This window comes from Caenorhabditis briggsae (assembly GCF_000004555.2).
Source record: "Caenorhabditis briggsae complete genome, chrV, whole genome shotgun sequence".
Classification (NCBI taxonomy): domain Eukaryota; kingdom Metazoa; phylum Nematoda; class Chromadorea; order Rhabditida; family Rhabditidae; genus Caenorhabditis; species Caenorhabditis briggsae.
This window is the reverse complement of record NC_013488.2, coordinates 15,846,199-15,863,263: the sequence shown is the minus strand read 5'-3', so window position 1 is coordinate 15,863,263 and position 17,065 is coordinate 15,846,199. Positions and strand designations below refer to the sequence as shown.

Sequence of the window (17,065 nt, the reverse complement as noted above, 5' to 3'; positions counted from 1 at the left end):
AATCCGGAATAAGGAATAAGGAATAAGGAATAGAAAAAACACCCGGAATAAGGAATAAGGAATAAGGAATTTAACTCGTTCTTCCGAATTCGCCACCAACAGATCCAGTCCTTTCGATAAATAGAAATATTGGCTTTTAATCCTGGAAACTTTAAATTGACAAAAAAAACCGTTTCATCTAATTTCGGATGATATCTGCTCAAATGATAAGAAGCAGAATTCGTTCCACTCGTTTTTGTCCAAATAATTTTCGCGTCATTCTTTACAAGTTGCCTCGTTTTCTGTTCTGACGAAGAATTCGTCAAACTTGCTCGGTTTTTTAGACATTTTTTCTGAAGTATTTAGTAATTGTAAAAACCAAATTTATTTCGAAAAAAACACTGAGAAAAACGCATAACTTTTCCAAGATTTCCAAAAAAAAAAATTTCGAAAAACGGTGCAAAGGTGCTCCGTTGAGCAAAATTTTACGCGGCAATTTAGAGCGTTCAAATTTTTTTTCCCAGTTTTGAGATTTTTTTTCTGATTTTTGATAGAAAAATTTTTAAATTTTTGAAGAGGAATAACAAAAAAAATCAGGAATAAGGAATAAGGAATAAGGAATAACAATTTAAAAATCAGGAATAAGGAATAAGGAATAAGGAATGAAAAATTTAAAATCCGGAATAAGGAATAAGGAATAGAAAAAACACCCGGAATAAGGAATAAGGAATAAGGAATTCCGCTCATGTCTGGTGTCCAGTATTGCTTCAGTACCACAAGCGGTATGTATTATTTTGAAATTCCGTTTGAACAGAAATTTTTGTCTTTCAGTTATCCCTGGCTCCATACTACGCATCTGCCAAAGCCGCTTTGGACCAATACACCCGTTGTGTGGCTATTGATTTGATTTAATATGGAGTACGTGTCAATGAAGTCAATCCTAGAGCAGTTTCCACTGGATTCATGAATGCAATGGGACTACCGGATCCAGTTCAGGATAAGGTGAGGTATTACAGATTTCTGTTTTGAAGAAAGTCTTTTTTTAGGCCGAAGCTTTTATCGTCTCTCGTAAAGAGTGTATTCTTGCTGGAGTATTGGGAAAACCGGAGGACATCGCAGAATTGATTGTATTCCTGGCTGATCGTAAACGTGCATCCTATATCATCGGACAATCGATTGTGGTTGATGGTGGATCTTCTTTAGTGGCGGGAATGCATGCTCATGATCTGAAAGATATGTTGGAACTATGAACATTTATTCAACATAAATATTTTTCCAAATAAAAATGTCGAATCTTATTCAGTCCTATCATGCCAGATAATCAGTACCTTTAATACAAAGTTATTGAAACACTTATGAATATTGAAGCATTGGAACATCGAAGAGATATCCGGATGAAAAGTACTACTGTGTCTATTACAAACTGAACATTTACTAATTAATTCTTATTTTCGAATATTTTAAGAGCTTCAAATAAAGTACAGTACATCAAAATAATTCACACTTGTTCTCCGGATTCATCGGCGATCCAACCGGACAGTTGAACGCTTTTGCAAACGCTTTTGTACTTGTTCTTGTTGATAAGATAGTGGACGCTTAGGTCTTGGACCGCACCAGTTCTTTAAAAAAATTGAAGCATTGATACCATTTTTTCGGACTCACCAGAGCTGTCAAATGGAAAAATAGTTTGTCCGGTTTTTCATCCTCAAATCCAAAAATGCTGGGCTCCAACGAGAAATCCACTCGATTATAAGTCTTCCAGGATAGCTCAACACCGATTTGGTCCGCAGCCATTTCATCGATAGTCATTGAACCGTTTAGCTGAAATAAAAATGTTACTGTAGGCTCTAGCCACAAAAATCAGAAGTTCAGAAGTTCAGAAGTTCAAAAGTTCCAAAATTCAGAAATTCAGAACATCAGAAATTCAGAAAAAAATCCCACATTTCTACCGTAATCCGGGTCATCATAATTGTTGTACTGATCAATGAGACACTGAGCTCTTCTGTCATATTCCTTGGAGTCTTCGGGTGTCCACCAATCTCTTTTCTTTCCTTTCTCATCTCGTTTCCGGCCATCCGTATCGAATCCATGCCCAATTTCATGTCCAATCACTTCTCCGATACTTGCTATTTTGGCGTATGTCGGATAGGTGATGAAAAAATGGATCATCCAGAATCGCAACGTTCAGCTCTGAATTTTTAGTTTTTTTTTTGCAGGGACCATGAAGTCTGGTGGCTTAGTAAACTCACTCAAATGATTCTCATCCATGTGATAGAATGCATTCGAGTCCAATAATTTCACATCGGGGACCATAGGGAGAAGGGAAGCAAGGTTATTGAAAGTTTGCTCCGTTTGGAATCTGTTGATCTCAAGGATAGCTGCAAAATATGTGTCCTTGTTGGACATATCTACCTGAAAATGTGAATTTATTGTTAATTTTTTTTCCGAAATTCCAAGAATCAAACAGATTCAAAAAATACATCCAATGCTCCTGGAACCTCCAACTCTTTCGGATATCCAATTGTCTTTTTCATATGCTTTAGTTTCAAAAGTGCACTCTTTTTGGTTTCCTCCTGAAGCCACGTGGATTCTTGAATTGTCTGCTTCAAGCTCTCTTTGATATCTTCAACCAACTGAGATGCCATATCCAGGTTGAATTTGTTAAAATGATTTCGGGTGAAAACTCGTAAAGAGGCCAATGGAAGATTTCGAATCACAATCTGAAATGTTTAAAATTCTCGCAGTTCGCAAATTTTTTTTGGTACCATTCCACAATCCAATATTTGATTTCCCATAGACATTCGCATTATTAAATTAGCAATTAAATAATTAGCAAGTGTTCGTTTCGGAGTGGTTTCTAGGATTTTTTGAAGCTGAAAATTTACGGATTTTCTCAGATACTAATGACATTTTTACATTTCTCGTCTCATTGAAAAATATCGGTTGAGCGAGGCCTAATATTTTTTCCTGAAGTTTATTCCAAATTAAAGCTTTGTTTTTTTGATTGAAAAGGTTTTTGATAATCCTTTGAAAATCTAAAACTGGAACTTGTTCCTGTAGTTGTCCCACGGAAACTTCGTTTTGGGAAGTTATGTTGAACTGAATTATTATCAAAATTAAGAATTTATAAATCCAATTTTACCCCTGCCAACTCCTCATTCAATTTCATCAAATCCTTTATATCCTTCTGAATCATTTTACTATCCGGATGAGACCCTGACAACTTCACAATATCCATGAGAACCTGAATTTGCATATTTCCAAAATTTCAAAAAAAAAATTGAAAAGTCTTACTTCTTCAACTTCCTCTATACTTTGTGTTATACCAGACGGATCATGAATGAACAGAATTTCATTGGTCAATATTAAATTGAAAAATCCCAAGCGCGTACCACCAAATCTTGTTATCTGAGATAACATATCTGAAAGTTTCGATTTATCTGACTAGGGAAGGTTGTGAACTTAGGTTGGAGTTTCCGGTCGAGACCTATATCATTCGAAAGCTGAGGACATGTCCTTTCCGAATCTGTTTTTCGTTTTTGCTGCGGACCTACCAGTTTCGAGAAAAATAAGTTTTAAATTTAGACCACTGAGCCAACATTTTCTATTGTTTCAATTGTATTTAGGTAAGTATTTAGTGCTCACGCGATCCAAAATTCCCATTTTAATTGAAGAAATCAGTAGAAAATCCAGAGTAACCCAAATTTAAAACCTATTTTTCTCGAAACTGGTAGGTCCGCAGCAAAAACGGAAAACAGATTCGGAAAGGGCGTGTTCTCAGCTTTCGAATGACATAGGTCTCGACCCGAAACTCCAACCTAACTTCACAACCTTCCCTAGTGAGGCAGACCACTGACCACGCTGACCGGTTGTCGACCGACCGTCGACTGGCCGTCGACCAACCGTCGGCCAAACGTCGACCGACCCCCGACCGACCGACCTGCCGACCCACCGCCGATTGACCGCCGACTGGCCGCCGACCGACCGCCGACTGACGGCCAATCAACCGCCCACCGACCTGCTGACCAACCACCGACCGACCGCTGACCAACCGTCGGTCAACCGTCGGTCAACAGTCGACCGACAGTCGACCGACAGTCGACCGACAGTGGTTCGATCGGTGTTGCCTGCGTAAACACTCTCTTGTGCATGTTGGTGGCGGTCGGTCGGCGGTCGCCGATTTCCGGCCGACCGAAGCAAAATCCTCTTCTTTCCATTTCCCATCCAACATTGGCCACGATCCAATTTTCCTGATCAATTTCAATTGCTCCATTCTCATATTTTCCAAATTTTGGGTCTCCTGAAAATCCATTTTTTTTGTATCAATAATTTTTAATCCCCCCACATTGAGCGCATTATACTCCTTGCATCTTCCATAAAACCATTTCATAACTTGCTCAGATTTCGACTCAGATGGCTCATTTTTGTCCAGGAATTCTATAAAATTTCTGTGAAATTTCAAGAAAAATCATATACAAACCTTTGACGAGATTTTTCACAATCTTCGATTTTTCAAACAACCTGGTACCAAGGGATATGGTATGTTCGTTATATTTTCCACATGCCGCTTCATAGAAATCTTGACAAGGATCAACTGAAACGTCTCGCCAATTGTGCTGAAAAATTTGCAATTTTCAGCAAGTTTAGAAAATTAGATATCTGTTTTTTACCAATTGATGAGCCAGAGTGACACATTCCGGAGATTTACAGACACCTTTATGTTTGACAGGCGCAGAATTTTGCTGAAATCCCGGTCTCGAAGTTTTTGCAATTTTTGGCATCAGAATTAAAGATGCGAAAGTGTAGCCAACACAGAAACCAATCAAACAAACAATGATAATTCTTTTCAGATGATAGAAACAAGAGTGATCATCAGAATTTCGGTTTGACATCTTCTGAAATTAGAGAATCCATTGTAGCTATAATTTTTCCAAGTCACTTACAGTATCCATGTTCATTTCTGAGCTGAATATTGATACTTGGTTTGGGATGTCTGATTGTAAGTAGCAACACGTGTCAGTACCACGTTTGAGTAGTTGATAAATTACACTAATTTTTTATTGAAATCACTGATCTAGTTAAAAGAGTTCACACTTCTTTTTTGGGATTCATTGGTGATCCAACTGGACAATTGAACGCCTCGGCAAATGATTTCATATTTGAAAAAATACCGTTCACACGGAAACTGCTCGTTGGATGAACTGCCATAAATTGCGTAGCTAGTGGAGTGGTGTCTCTAGTGCGGCACCAACCCTGAAAAGCGGCAAAATTTAGTACATTTAATTTTTGTAATCACCAGAGCTGTCAAATGGACAAATAGTTTGTCCGGTTTCTCATCTTCGAATCCGAAAATACTGGGCTCATTAGCGAAATCTACTTTGTTGTAAGTTTTCAATGTGACAGAAATCCCAATTATGTCCGCAGCCATTTCTTTAATAGTCGTTGATCCATTCAACTGAAATACTTTAGCTTTGATATACATTTTCCGTATTTCAAACTAACATTTCTTCCGAAATCTGGGTCATCGTAGTTGTTGTATTGGTCCAACAGACACTGTGCTTTTCTATCGTATTCAGCCGAGTCTTCGGGAGCACCAATCATGTTCTTTTCCATTTTCATCACGTTTCCTTCCCGTCGTATCAAATCCGTGACCCATTTCATGACCAATAGCTTCTCCGATACTCGCGATTTTCGCATATTTTGGATAGGTAGAGTCAAAGTAAGGATCATCGATGAATGGAATCCATAACGCTGAAAGTGGGATGACGTGTAAGCTTCTTTGAAATTTCCTACAAACTGAGAGTATTTTTTAAAGGTTGATAATAAGCTCCTGATGTCACATATTTTTTGGTAGGTTCAATTGAAAGAATTCCACAGTGATAATCAAAGTACTGCTCTTTTTGTAGTTTCAGTGCTTTGTTGAATGTCGTGAAGTAAGAACCAGTGTCCAAAAAGGTTACCTGTAACGAAGAATTCCATTATAGCTCATTTAATCAAACTAACAGATTCGAAAAAGCTGTCTAACGCTCCAGGAAATTCAAATTCTTGTGGATAGCCAATCACTTTCTTCATAAGCTCTGCTTTTCGAATTGCTCTCATTCTTGTATTCTCATGAAGCCCCGTGGAGCCATGTTTCGATCAGGTTTTCCCGAACTTCTTCAACCATTTCAGAAGCCAATTCCAGATTCTCCTTGTCGTAGTGATTGCGAACATAAACGCGTAGAGCGGCCAACGGGAATATGTTCATGACATGCTGAAATATCAATTATTGAATTTGGAATATAGGATATTTGTAACCGCATCACAAATTTCCTGCTTCATTGTCTTTTCGCTGGTTTGTTCATTCAAGTTTCTCATGAAAATATAGATCAGGTAGTTCGCCAAAGTTTTTCTGGGTGTGCTTCTCAGAACTGTCTCAATCTGAAGACGATGATTATGAATTTAACGAAACTGGAATGCTTCTCACATTTCTAGTTTTGTTTGAGAAGTATGGATGACCGGGAAACGAGTAAAACTTCGTTTTCAATTTCTCCCAAACCACATCTTTCCGTTTCGGGTTGAACAGATTTTTTGCGATTCGTTCGAAATTAATACTTGGTACACTTCCTTGCATTTTGTCTATTCCTTTCTCCTGCATGTTTACTTGCGCTTTAGTCTTTAAAGGAAGTTTGACGGTTCACTTTCGGATACATTTCCACTTAACGACAAGAGCTCTGCCATATCATGAATTAGTTTTGCAATACTTCGGACATCATTTCGAGCTGATTCGAAATCGAACAAAACATTATTCACTTTCAAAAACTCGAAAATATCCTGAAAGAAAACGTTTATTTTCGGAAAAATTAAACAGGGCCAGGATCCAAGTGACATCAAAAATCGGTACACCTGTACCAAAAAACCCCATGCACCCTAGTAGCCAATGTTTTCTGAGAACTAGATGTACCCTTTTACGATGTACACGTGGATACTGGACCAATTTAATAACCTTTTCTAATTCCCCAGCAGTCATATTTACGGAATTCACATCGAAATATGTATTAAGATGGTCAACTTCAAAGAACCCAAATTTGAATGCCCCAAGCTTTGCCATGTTGGACATCATTTCTGGAAACCTGTTTGATTTTCTGTTATTACTAGCAAGGGAACGTTTTTAAAAAAGGCTTTGGGAATTTGCTGAAAATTTCAGTATTTATAGTTTGACACCTCCTCTACACGATAACAAATAAACCTAGGTCCCATTCTCATCAGAAAGCTGAAAATCTTCGTCTGAAAATTTGACCTCGAATTCGACGTGGCTTTCCCCTCTTTCCTATACGCCCTCCGCGTGAGAAGAAAACGTCGGTTGTGTGGTGTTGTGGTAAGAGGGTGACTCATTAGGAGCGAATCTGCTGGTTCGACCCCCACTGTGGTAAAACTTTATTTGAAACAAATTTCTTGTATCCGTTTTGGTTCTCTAGATACAAATTATACTTTTTCATGAATTTCCTAGTTTTTTAAATGCCAAAAACAAGGCTTTTGAAATTAAAAAAAAATTTCAAAACATGGATTTTTCGACGGGCCAGACATTATTCTATCGTTTAAAAAACAATATATTTTGACTGTAGAAATGGTCTTTTCGAAATTAGACTCTGCAAAATCGATCACATATGTGATTTTAATACATGTCTGTACATTTAAGTTGATTTTCAGCAATATTTGAGACATTTTGATCATTTCAAAGTTCTAGCAATAATCATATTTGGAGAATCATTGGAGCTGATAGACCAAATCTGGCTGCCAAAATTTGTGAGAATGATGTTTCCATCATATTTCTGAACGTGTGAAGCACTTTTCTGCATTTTCAAAAAAAATTTTAAAAATTCGCAAAAATTAGTGTGGGGGGATATGGGGATTTTTTCCGAAAAAAATCGAAACATTTTTTTCTTGAAACTGTTTAAAAACGACTTTAGATGATAGAAATGTGTTCAAAAATGAGTTTCGCATTTGAAAAAATCATGGAAAAAGACTTTTAAAGCTCTAAAAATGCTCATTTTTGACCAAAATTTAGTACTGGAAACAATTTGAGAGCCCATATTTTGGTTCCTGTTAGGGTTATGACCGAGATATTGCTGAAACCTTTTTCAGCATGTTCGAAAGTACCTTGGTACAAAATTTCAGCAAATTCTGAAAGCCTTTTTAAAAACACCTCCCTTGTAAGTTTTTACCATTCGAATCAAACTCCGATTCGTTCCAGCTTTTGCTGAGCAACCGCCATGAACCAAATTGTTTGATCATCTTCAAAATCTCTCGCTTCTCATTCAGAGTAACCAATGTCTGCTGAAAAATGTCAGTAAACTAACTTATACCGTTTTCAGACCCTCACATTCATTCTTTTTGTCGCTTCACACTTGTCAAAAAAAAGTTTTATCGCATTTTCTGATTTGGAGCTGGATGAAAAATCATTGTGAAGATATTCTGAAGTCACTATCTCTCGTATCATATCACAATGAAAATAATCACCTTTGATAACATTGGCAACAATTTTTGTGTTTCGAGAAAGACTGGCTTCGTTATATAGAGAATGCTCGTTGTATTTGCCACAGACTGCTTTGTAAAAGTTTTGACAAGGATCTACAGACACATCCCGCCAGTTGTGCTGAATTGTTTTGAATAATAATGAAAAAGAATAGTTTTTATACCAATTGATGAGCCAAAGTGATACATTCTGGAGACTTGCATACTCCTTTATGCTTGATGGGCTCTAGGACTGACCTTGAAAGTGTAGCTGAAGGTTCTTGAGGTTTTTCATTATTCTTGACAATCAGTAGAGCAGCGTAGAGAGCTAAGATCCAAATGAGGACGATTGTTATTGTTTTCATTGGATGATGAAAATTGGTTGTGGTGGTAATCGAAGAACAATAATTTGCTCATCTAAAACTTATATTTTCAGAACTGGTGTGGACCAAAACCCCATCATTCGTTAGCTCTTCAGCTCAAACAGAAACATCCGACGGATAATTTCCGAGTGAATGGTCCGTTGGCAAACATGAAATCATTTGCTGAAGCATTCAATTGTCCAGTTGGATCGCCAATGAATCCCAAAAGGAAGTGTGAACTTTTTTTAATAAACAATGAATTAATAATAAACTAGGTGAAGTATCAGAGGTTCTGTATTACCAGAAAGATTATTAAAAGTAGGACCGCTGTCGACCGCCACCATATCTGATTCATCTCATTTTGATCTGACGGAAATTTTCATTACATCATTTCATTTACTACGACAACATGAAGAATAACAAAAAAAAGTGAAAATCCTTATTATAACCAGACTTACTCGCTTATCACCACGCGTCAAAACGAACACCATAATGGGGTCAGCATTGATAAACTGGCTAGTAAGCGTCTGAACTTTCTGATCTCATTTTGTGTTTTCATTGCTCTTATGAACTACTATTATTTTTTACTCTTTTTCTCATTTATTCAAATTTCCTACTCCGTTCCGAAATCAAAAATCGATGTTACAAAATATGGACTCTCCAAAGAACAACTCCTCAAATCACCCCAATATAAAGATAAGGCGTTCCACGTGGATATGTCTACAGAATCCGGGGAAGAGCTGTTGGAGCATTGGAGCACACAAGGGTTCTCTGGAGTGATCGCAGCAATTGCTACTAGAAGGTCAGTTAGAGCGAATTCGACAAAAATATAAAAGATTTTTAGGATTCCATTGGTTGAGAAATATCAACAAGAGGCTCATCAAAAATGTGCATCCAAGGCAGAAACAATATGGGAGCATGCAAAATGTTTATTGGAGTTGGAAAAGGATGCACATACAAATTTATTGAGGCGCAGGAGAAAATATTTTAATCGAAGTGAGTTTCCAAAAATACCGTATTTTCACTTTGAGCGCAATTATCTCGCTTCCTCTGAAAAAATAAAATGTTTATCATAACATCCCCAACATTTTACCAGTTGACAAGATTTTGATATCTCTCATAAGAACCGAGATAATTGAGCTCGAAGAGTTCATATAGGGTGTGTTTCTATTAGAGCGAATACGTTAGCTGATGTGAACTGTATAGAAAGCTTCAAATTTTGAAATTTGAAATTTCAGAAATAAAAAGAAAGATTCGAGATGAGAAACTGAAGTTAAGAAGATCGAAAAGGAGAAGGAGGAGATTGAAGAGAGAAATTAAGGTTCAAAGTCGACCCAGCTACTCTTTGAAGTCAGAAAATGAGAATTCACCTTTTGGCAAAACATTTATCTCATACATTAAGGATCATCAAGAACAAACGGAACACAAGCAAGTAAGAAACTTTTATCTGAGACTTCGAAAATTCCTTTTTAATAATTCAGATGGGAAGATACGATCACTCGAATCTCGGAGAAGGCTCAAAAAATCAAGAAACGGAAAGAAATGGAAAAGATGTTCCAGAAACGGATGAACGTATTCACAGAAGCTGCAGAAGGTCTGAACCCCAATGATTCCGACGCCCAGGAGCTAATGGATCTGGAAAAGTATATCAGAGATGATAATCTCAAATCCATGGTTCATAAGAAAGCTGGAAATCTAACGGATCAGGATCGGATGATGTTGATTCCTATGCGGTTGATCAGAGGCGCAGCAAAACTAGGATTGACAATGGCAGGGCAGAATACAACGGATTTCGACAGGAAGGTAGTAAGGATCTTTAGTCCGAAGATGATGAGTGTGGTTCCAGCGAATGAGGACGAGAAGAAGGATGAGGTGGGTGCAGGCTACAGTAATCCTTATACAATTAATTTCCAGATTGACATCCTATCCCCTTCTCTATTCTCTCTTCATCACGATGGATCAGAAATTGAGAAAGAAGTGTCCCTACAAAACTTGCTGGGGTCTCTAACGGCCAACAAAGATACATCAGACCTTCTTGACTTTATCACCGAAGCTACTGGAGTTGATGAAGCTATGGAACGAGTTGAGCAGAAGATTGAGCAAAATTTTCAGTCGGAAAGGGGTCCTGAAGGGCAACCATTGTATTTTACAAAAGAAAATGTGACTGAGAAATATCCATTGGAAGCGAGAAAGATTGAAACTTTTGAATTATTGGATAAGACTTTTTCGATGGAGCAGCTTCGGGAAATGAATCGAACTGGGTATACAATCATGCGGCATGATCAAATGGAACTGATTTATGGGAACAATTCGGTTCATAAGAATCCAGAATTTTTGAACAGAGTCAAGGGAATGAGTCGGTCTGAAATCGACAGAAACATCATGGGAACTATTGGAGACTTGGCGAAAGAGAAAATAAAATTCGAGGCGCGAAGGAATGATATTGTTTTGTCACCTGTTACATTCACCAACTTTGTTTTCGATCCAGTGGTAAGTCTCTTTTTTCCACGGGTCTCACTCTTTTCATTTGTCATTGCTGTCTCTTTCCAATTGTGTCCACGGTAGTATAGTGGTGAGTCTCCGCGTCTGTCACATGCGAGACCCGGGTTCAATTCTCGGCCGGGGAGAAATCTTTTTTCATTTTGTTGAATTTATTTCTCAAAGTTCTAATTTTCAGTCCGTCTCCCAACCTACCATCCTCTCTCCAATCCTAATCGTCTCTCTTATTGGATCGCCTGCAATATACGGAGTCATGATCCTATCTCCTTGGCTTATGGTACCCGTGATCCTCTCTCCCCGAATCTTCTCTCCCGTTGTGCTTAACCCATTCGTCATGGTCCCTATCATCCTCTCTCCTCTAGCATTCAACCCTTTCATTCTTTGCCCAGGTGTCATGAACCCATTCGTTTTATCTCCTCTCATTTTTTCTCCGTTTATCTTGTCACCCCAAGTTATGACCCCACTAATATTAAGTCCATTTTGTATGGGACCTTTGGTACTAAACCCACTGGCACTGAACCCATTGATACTGTCCCCATTCGCGTTGTCCCCTATTATATTGTCACCTCAATTTGTTTCAGCTGTTATACTCTCGCCTTATGCATTATCTCCGTCTTGGAAATCTACTGGAGCAGTGGTGACAGTTTTTGCATCTCCTAGTTGGTTGAGTTGAGTTTTTGTGGAGTTAGGTATCAATAATAAAACATTATTTTATTGCCGAGGGGTACAACAGTATAAGCAACAGCAGAGACATCGACACTTATCCAGACAGCATCCTTCTGGAATCGAACAGCAGTTTGTACTCCATGGTGTTGGATCGTAGTATCTGAAGTTTTCAAATTGAAGTCTGGAATATTTTAAAATAAGGCTTCCATTTGGGCGGGAATTTCATCCGATCAACCGACCGCCGACCCAGCCAATCGACAGCGGACTGAGCTGGCGGATCGCTCGGCTGTTTGTCGGTTGGGTCGGCGGTTGGTCGGCGGTCATCGATTTTGGACCGACCGAAATAAAAGCCTTATTTCGAAAAACTCACTCATCTGAAGTTTCAGCAGTTGGTTGGGTGGTGATTGGCTCGCCGTTGATTTCTACTTTAGCTTTTGGAGTTTCAGAAATTCTGATAATTTATTCTAGGATCAATAATTGAATTGCCTTATCAATTAAAAAGTAGAAAATTGGCCTCAAAACCAATCATTTCAATCACTAATTAAAATTTAAATTTCAATCACTAATGGAAATTTTCAACAATTTATTAAACTCCTCTACACGCCTTTAAAAATTTACAACAACAACACAAAGCAGTACAAAATCCTCCCCAATCTCTCTCGGCAGCTTTCAACTTGATACCGGTGTCGAAGTTGTAGTACCTGAAATGTTCTACTTCATTTTAAAATGAAAAAAGGCATACCCAGCCGGCGGGTCCGGTGCCGGTTGACTGACAATTGGGGAATCTGTATTGAGAAGAACTGCTGGGTAGCCGGGCGAAGTTTTCGTGGGTTCCGACATTTGAAAAAAAAAGACGAATGGTCAAGAATCAAATGGAACTATCGTAACTGAAGACGTTTTAATTTGGGGAGGAGAAAAAAAAGAAGAAGATGAAAAGAAGAAAAACAAGTTCATAGAAAAAAATAGGCATGACTTGGAAATAATGAATTAGAAAAGGTTGAGAACCTTAAGTTGAAATCGAAAAAAAATTTGCTGCAATTTTTTAGGACCTAAGGCATCCGATGATCATTTCAGGAATTCCGGCGACACACCCTGCACAACAATAGCGGCAATTATCTGCACAACGATCACCACAACAATCTACACACGGTGCCTTGTCCGGGAACACGGCTTCCCTGAAAGGAGACAAGTTATGAGCATCTTCCGAAAACCCACCGTTTATCCCATTCACGGTTCATACGATGGTTGAGTGGTAACTGTTTGCTTTTGTGGAGACGTCGGAGAACTGAAAATATTTTGAAGTTTTCAACTAAGGGCGAGACTGGGACCAGTTTCTATTATAGAATACTCTTGAACTTTTCTTTGGATTCCGGGCACGTTGGTCCCATTTTTAAAAGTACAATTTGAGAAAGAATTAAAAAAAAATATATATATATATATAATTCTGGTACCCCGGTCGGTCCAGGTCAGGCCATTTAAAGTTACCTATTCTCCACTACTTCCGTTGCTGACGGTGGGTTATAAGGCGCTGGAACATCCTTCAGAATGCTTGCGGGGTATCCAATGGAATTTCCACTTGAGTCGGTCGTCATTCGATGATTTAAAAATATAGGAAGACCAAAAAATGTCTACTAGCGACAAATTAGAGAACACGTGAACTTTCTGGCGACCCAAAGAAGGCGGAAAAGATGAAAAAGAGGAAACTGGTTGAGTAAAAATGTGATCGCAACAAAAAATTATTGATACGGTACTTAGATTCGATAAGCGAAAAAAGATAGATATCTGTCCTTGAAAAAGAAGTTAATTGGTTTTGAGAAAAACTGAAGATCGAATGTTGCCGTTCCCACGTGGGTTCAGGCGAGGGGGTCAGAAAGCTCGCCCCAGCTAACTCGTAGGCCAGCCGAAATTATCTAATTCAAAATGACACGTGGATTTCACGTGGTTATTTCTACTGTTTTTTTAACGATACAGAAGGCTATGAATTCGTTTTTTTTTCGGTGAATACTGCTCCATTTATGTTGATGTTCTCCCTAAATTTTCCGAGGAAGGGGAAGGCAATATATGACCATTTATTGAGATTCATGACATATAACAAGAGAGATAACAATTATTATTAAACCCAATTGATCCATGCGACTTCTCACGATGATCCATCCGACTTCTCATGTGCACAGCTCGTGTCGTTGTTGTCTTCGCAATCGGATGCCGGATTCTGGTTGCTCTGAAAATAGAACGAATTATTGAATAACGCCTGAACCCACGTGCGTTCCCCAAGAAAAATAGTTCAAAATGATTTTTGAATTTCTAAAAAAATATTGTTCTCGACCCACACTAAAACGTTTGACTCTTTATGGTGAGAGATAGGCTCATGAGAAAAAATATAGGGCCCAGATGGAAGTCTCGCCAAACTTAACTTCAAAAATTTTGAATAGAGGAGCTCTTTATTGTCATAACATTAATCATGTGACTATAATGTTGATCAACAGCTGAAACCACTTCCGCTATCTTCACAACCTCAGATTCCATCACAGGTTAGCACAGCCGTTCGTACCTTTGCAGCAACCATCAAAATGCAACAAAATTCACAGTACCCATTACAACGTGCACCGTACCCACAGCATGAACATGAACCATCACAACATGGACAATTACAGCGGCAACATGTACCATCGCAGCACGAACAAGACCCATCTAGTTAACCACGACAACATTCACCAACACATTTGATAGAATCTTCCAGAATACATCTAAAACAAGACCAAAGATGATCAAGCCAGGATAGATCTCCAATTGGGCTAGGTACACAAGAAATTGTTCTCATGGATTGTGATGGGGCCATGAACTCACAGAAGTGGCTCTGAGGATGGTGGGTCAAGTTGCCATTGGACGGATATTACGGTAGTCATTTTTAAAAAGTGAATGCCTTCGTTCAACAAAAAGATGGCATCTAATCACGTGTTCAGTGGGTTTTCTAACAAGAACAAACATCAAAGCGTTTTTTTGTAACCTTGATGTGAGAACAGGGGACATAACAGGAAAGTTCACATGTCGAGATAATTTTTCATTGTCCTACACTCTTGGCAAGAAAACGAAAGAAGCAGTAAAAATAATTATATTATTACCTTAAACTGTACAAGAACATTATCCGCTACTGGTACTTTGAGCTATCTGTTGAACCTGTATTATAACCCCTTTAATAGAAGGCCACCTCTAAAATTTATTTTCCGAAGCTCTGCCCAAGAACGACCTGGCTGAATCACCTCAATTAACAAAATTCCAGAAAAAAAAATTACCGTAAAACCTCTAATAGAACGACTAGGCTCAAAGTGGACGATCCGGGTGTCGTTCTATTAGAGTTTTTACGGTATTTTCAAAAATCCAAAAATTCATCATCTAGAAAGACAACTCAGAATAATCGAAGTCCATTCGGTGCAAATATCACACGCGAACATGCACCAGCAGCATTTATCCTCGTCCGACATTTTCTTTTCCTCCTCTTCTGTCTTTTCTCTGAAGTTGTCTTAAATATTGTAGCTGACTTCTTGATTTTGACCTACCCATTCCCTGGAGCCGGTGGTGGTGGATGGTATGGTGGTTGCACCGTAACCAGGTTGGCTGGATATCCACTATCGGTCATTTTGAAGAAAGAGAAAGGGAAGAAGTGAAATGAAACGAATCACTTTGAAAAAAAGGGAACGAGAGGGAGGGGAAGTCCGATCAATTTTTTCAAGAACCGGTTCTGGGTTTGAATAGAAGACATCATGTTGGATCTTAAAGAAATTAGAAAGGAACAAGATAATTAAAGATAGAGTACTTTATTGTCATTATATAAATCATAAAATTAAAATTTTGGTTATCAACTGCAATCACAGCCGCCACAATCACAGCCGCCACAATCACATCCACCATCACAGCCACCACAATCACAGCTACCATCACATCCACTGCCGTCACAGCCACCACAATCACAAGCTCCTGGTCCATCACAGCAAGCGCAGTTGGTACCCTTACAACATTTATTGCAATCACAACATGAGCAGGACCCATCACAGCACGGACAGTTACAGCAGCAACACGTACCATCGCAGCACGAGCAAGATCCATCGAGACAACCTCGCCAACAATCACCAATACATTTGAAAGAATCCTCCAGAATACATCTACAGCAAGACGAGAGGTGATCGAGCCAGGATAGATCTCCAATTGAGGTACTGTTAATGGGCATTCTGAAATTGTTGCTCTGGATTGTAATGGGACCATAAACTCACGGAAGGGGCTCTGGGGGTGGCGGGTCGAGTTGCGGTTGAACGGAGATTACGGTGGTCATTTTTAGGGAGAAATTGAGAAATTGAACGTCTTCGTTCAACCAAGAGATGGCAACTAATCACGCGTTTAGTTTGTTTTCAAATAAGAACAAACATCAAAACGATCTTTGTCGTTCTCTGTTACCTTGACGAGAGAATAGGGAAGTTCACATGTCTAGGTCCATTTTCGTTAACATACACTCTTTTTGAGCTTGGCAAGAAAATAAAAGAAGAAGAAATTAAGATTTTATTCTCATGAAAAAAACTGACACTGAAAAAATTATCCTATTCAAACTTTAAAAACTTTAGGACAGCAACAACACAAAATATCACAGGATTCCCTCCAGTTCTTTTTCGCTTCATTCAATTTGAGATCGGAATCGAATTGGTTGATTCTGGAAATTTTTAAGTCAAACTTTTCTTGAACAGAATTGGCTTACTGTGCTGCTGGTGGATCTAGTACAGGTTGGCTCGCAATTTCATCTTCGCGCAGGGCCGCAGAGTTGAACAGGGTCGCAGGGTAGCCAGAATTGGCTGTCGAGGGTTCGGTCATTCTGGAATTTCAAACTTTTGGCTTTGTTATTTCGATTTCTGCAAGTGATATAAAAATCTGCGAGCTGTAAAAATGTTAGTAATATGAAGACAGGGGTGGGCGAGTATGGGAGAAATACCTCGACAATTTGCAAAATTTTCTCTCGCGTGAGACAAGTTGCGATTAAAGGCGCACGCAATTTTGCCGGTGGGTCTCACCACGTGAAAAAA

At 38.7% G+C, this 17,065-nt stretch overlaps 4 protein-coding genes and 1 non-coding gene across 5 annotated transcripts; 3 read left to right on the top strand and 2 right to left on the bottom strand.

Annotated features, from left to right (window-relative positions):
* Nucleotides 1-942: 942 nt before the first annotated feature.
* CBG04989 lies at nt 943-1,229 on the top strand (the record flags this gene model as incomplete). Its single annotated transcript, XM_002638081.1, has 2 exons — nt 943-981; nt 1,026-1,229. 2 exons carry the CDS (start codon nt 943-945, stop codon nt 1,227-1,229), a joined length of 243 nt encoding a protein of 80 aa, XP_002638127.1.
* A 238-nt stretch (nt 1,230-1,467) lies between these two features.
* Nucleotides 1,468-8,711, bottom strand: CBG04988 (the record flags this gene model as incomplete). The annotated part of the gene is given in 14 exon segments (XM_002638080.1): nt 1,468-1,569; nt 1,575-1,637; nt 1,639-1,817; nt 1,929-2,130; nt 2,132-2,169; nt 2,229-2,391; nt 2,445-2,699; nt 2,745-2,871; nt 3,132-3,244; nt 3,247-3,401; nt 8,184-8,292; nt 8,342-8,433; nt 8,479-8,614; nt 8,658-8,711. Coding segments are annotated over 14 exon segments (1,788 nt in total), but the record flags the coding sequence as incomplete, so codon positions are not given.
* A 1,481-nt stretch (nt 8,712-10,192) lies between these two features.
* Nucleotides 10,193-12,163, top strand: Cbr-mltn-11 (the record flags this gene model as incomplete). The annotated part of the gene is made up of 4 exons (XM_045238270.1): nt 10,193-10,266; nt 10,316-11,324; nt 11,512-11,784; nt 12,056-12,163. 4 exons carry the CDS (start codon nt 10,193-10,195, stop codon nt 12,161-12,163), a joined length of 1,464 nt encoding a protein of 487 aa, XP_045092810.1.
* Nucleotides 11,390-11,461, top strand: CBG28173. The gene has a single exon. It is a non-coding gene (tRNA).
* Nucleotides 12,164-15,388: 3,225 nt separating the features above from the next.
* On the bottom strand, nt 15,389-15,636 carry CBG27268 (the record flags this gene model as incomplete). Its single annotated transcript, XM_045238269.1, has 2 exons — nt 15,389-15,509; nt 15,557-15,636. The coding sequence occupies 2 exons, from the start codon at nt 15,634-15,636 to the stop codon at nt 15,389-15,391; spliced, it is 201 nt and encodes a 66-aa protein (XP_045098375.1).
* Nucleotides 15,637-17,065: the final 1,429 nt, after the last annotated feature.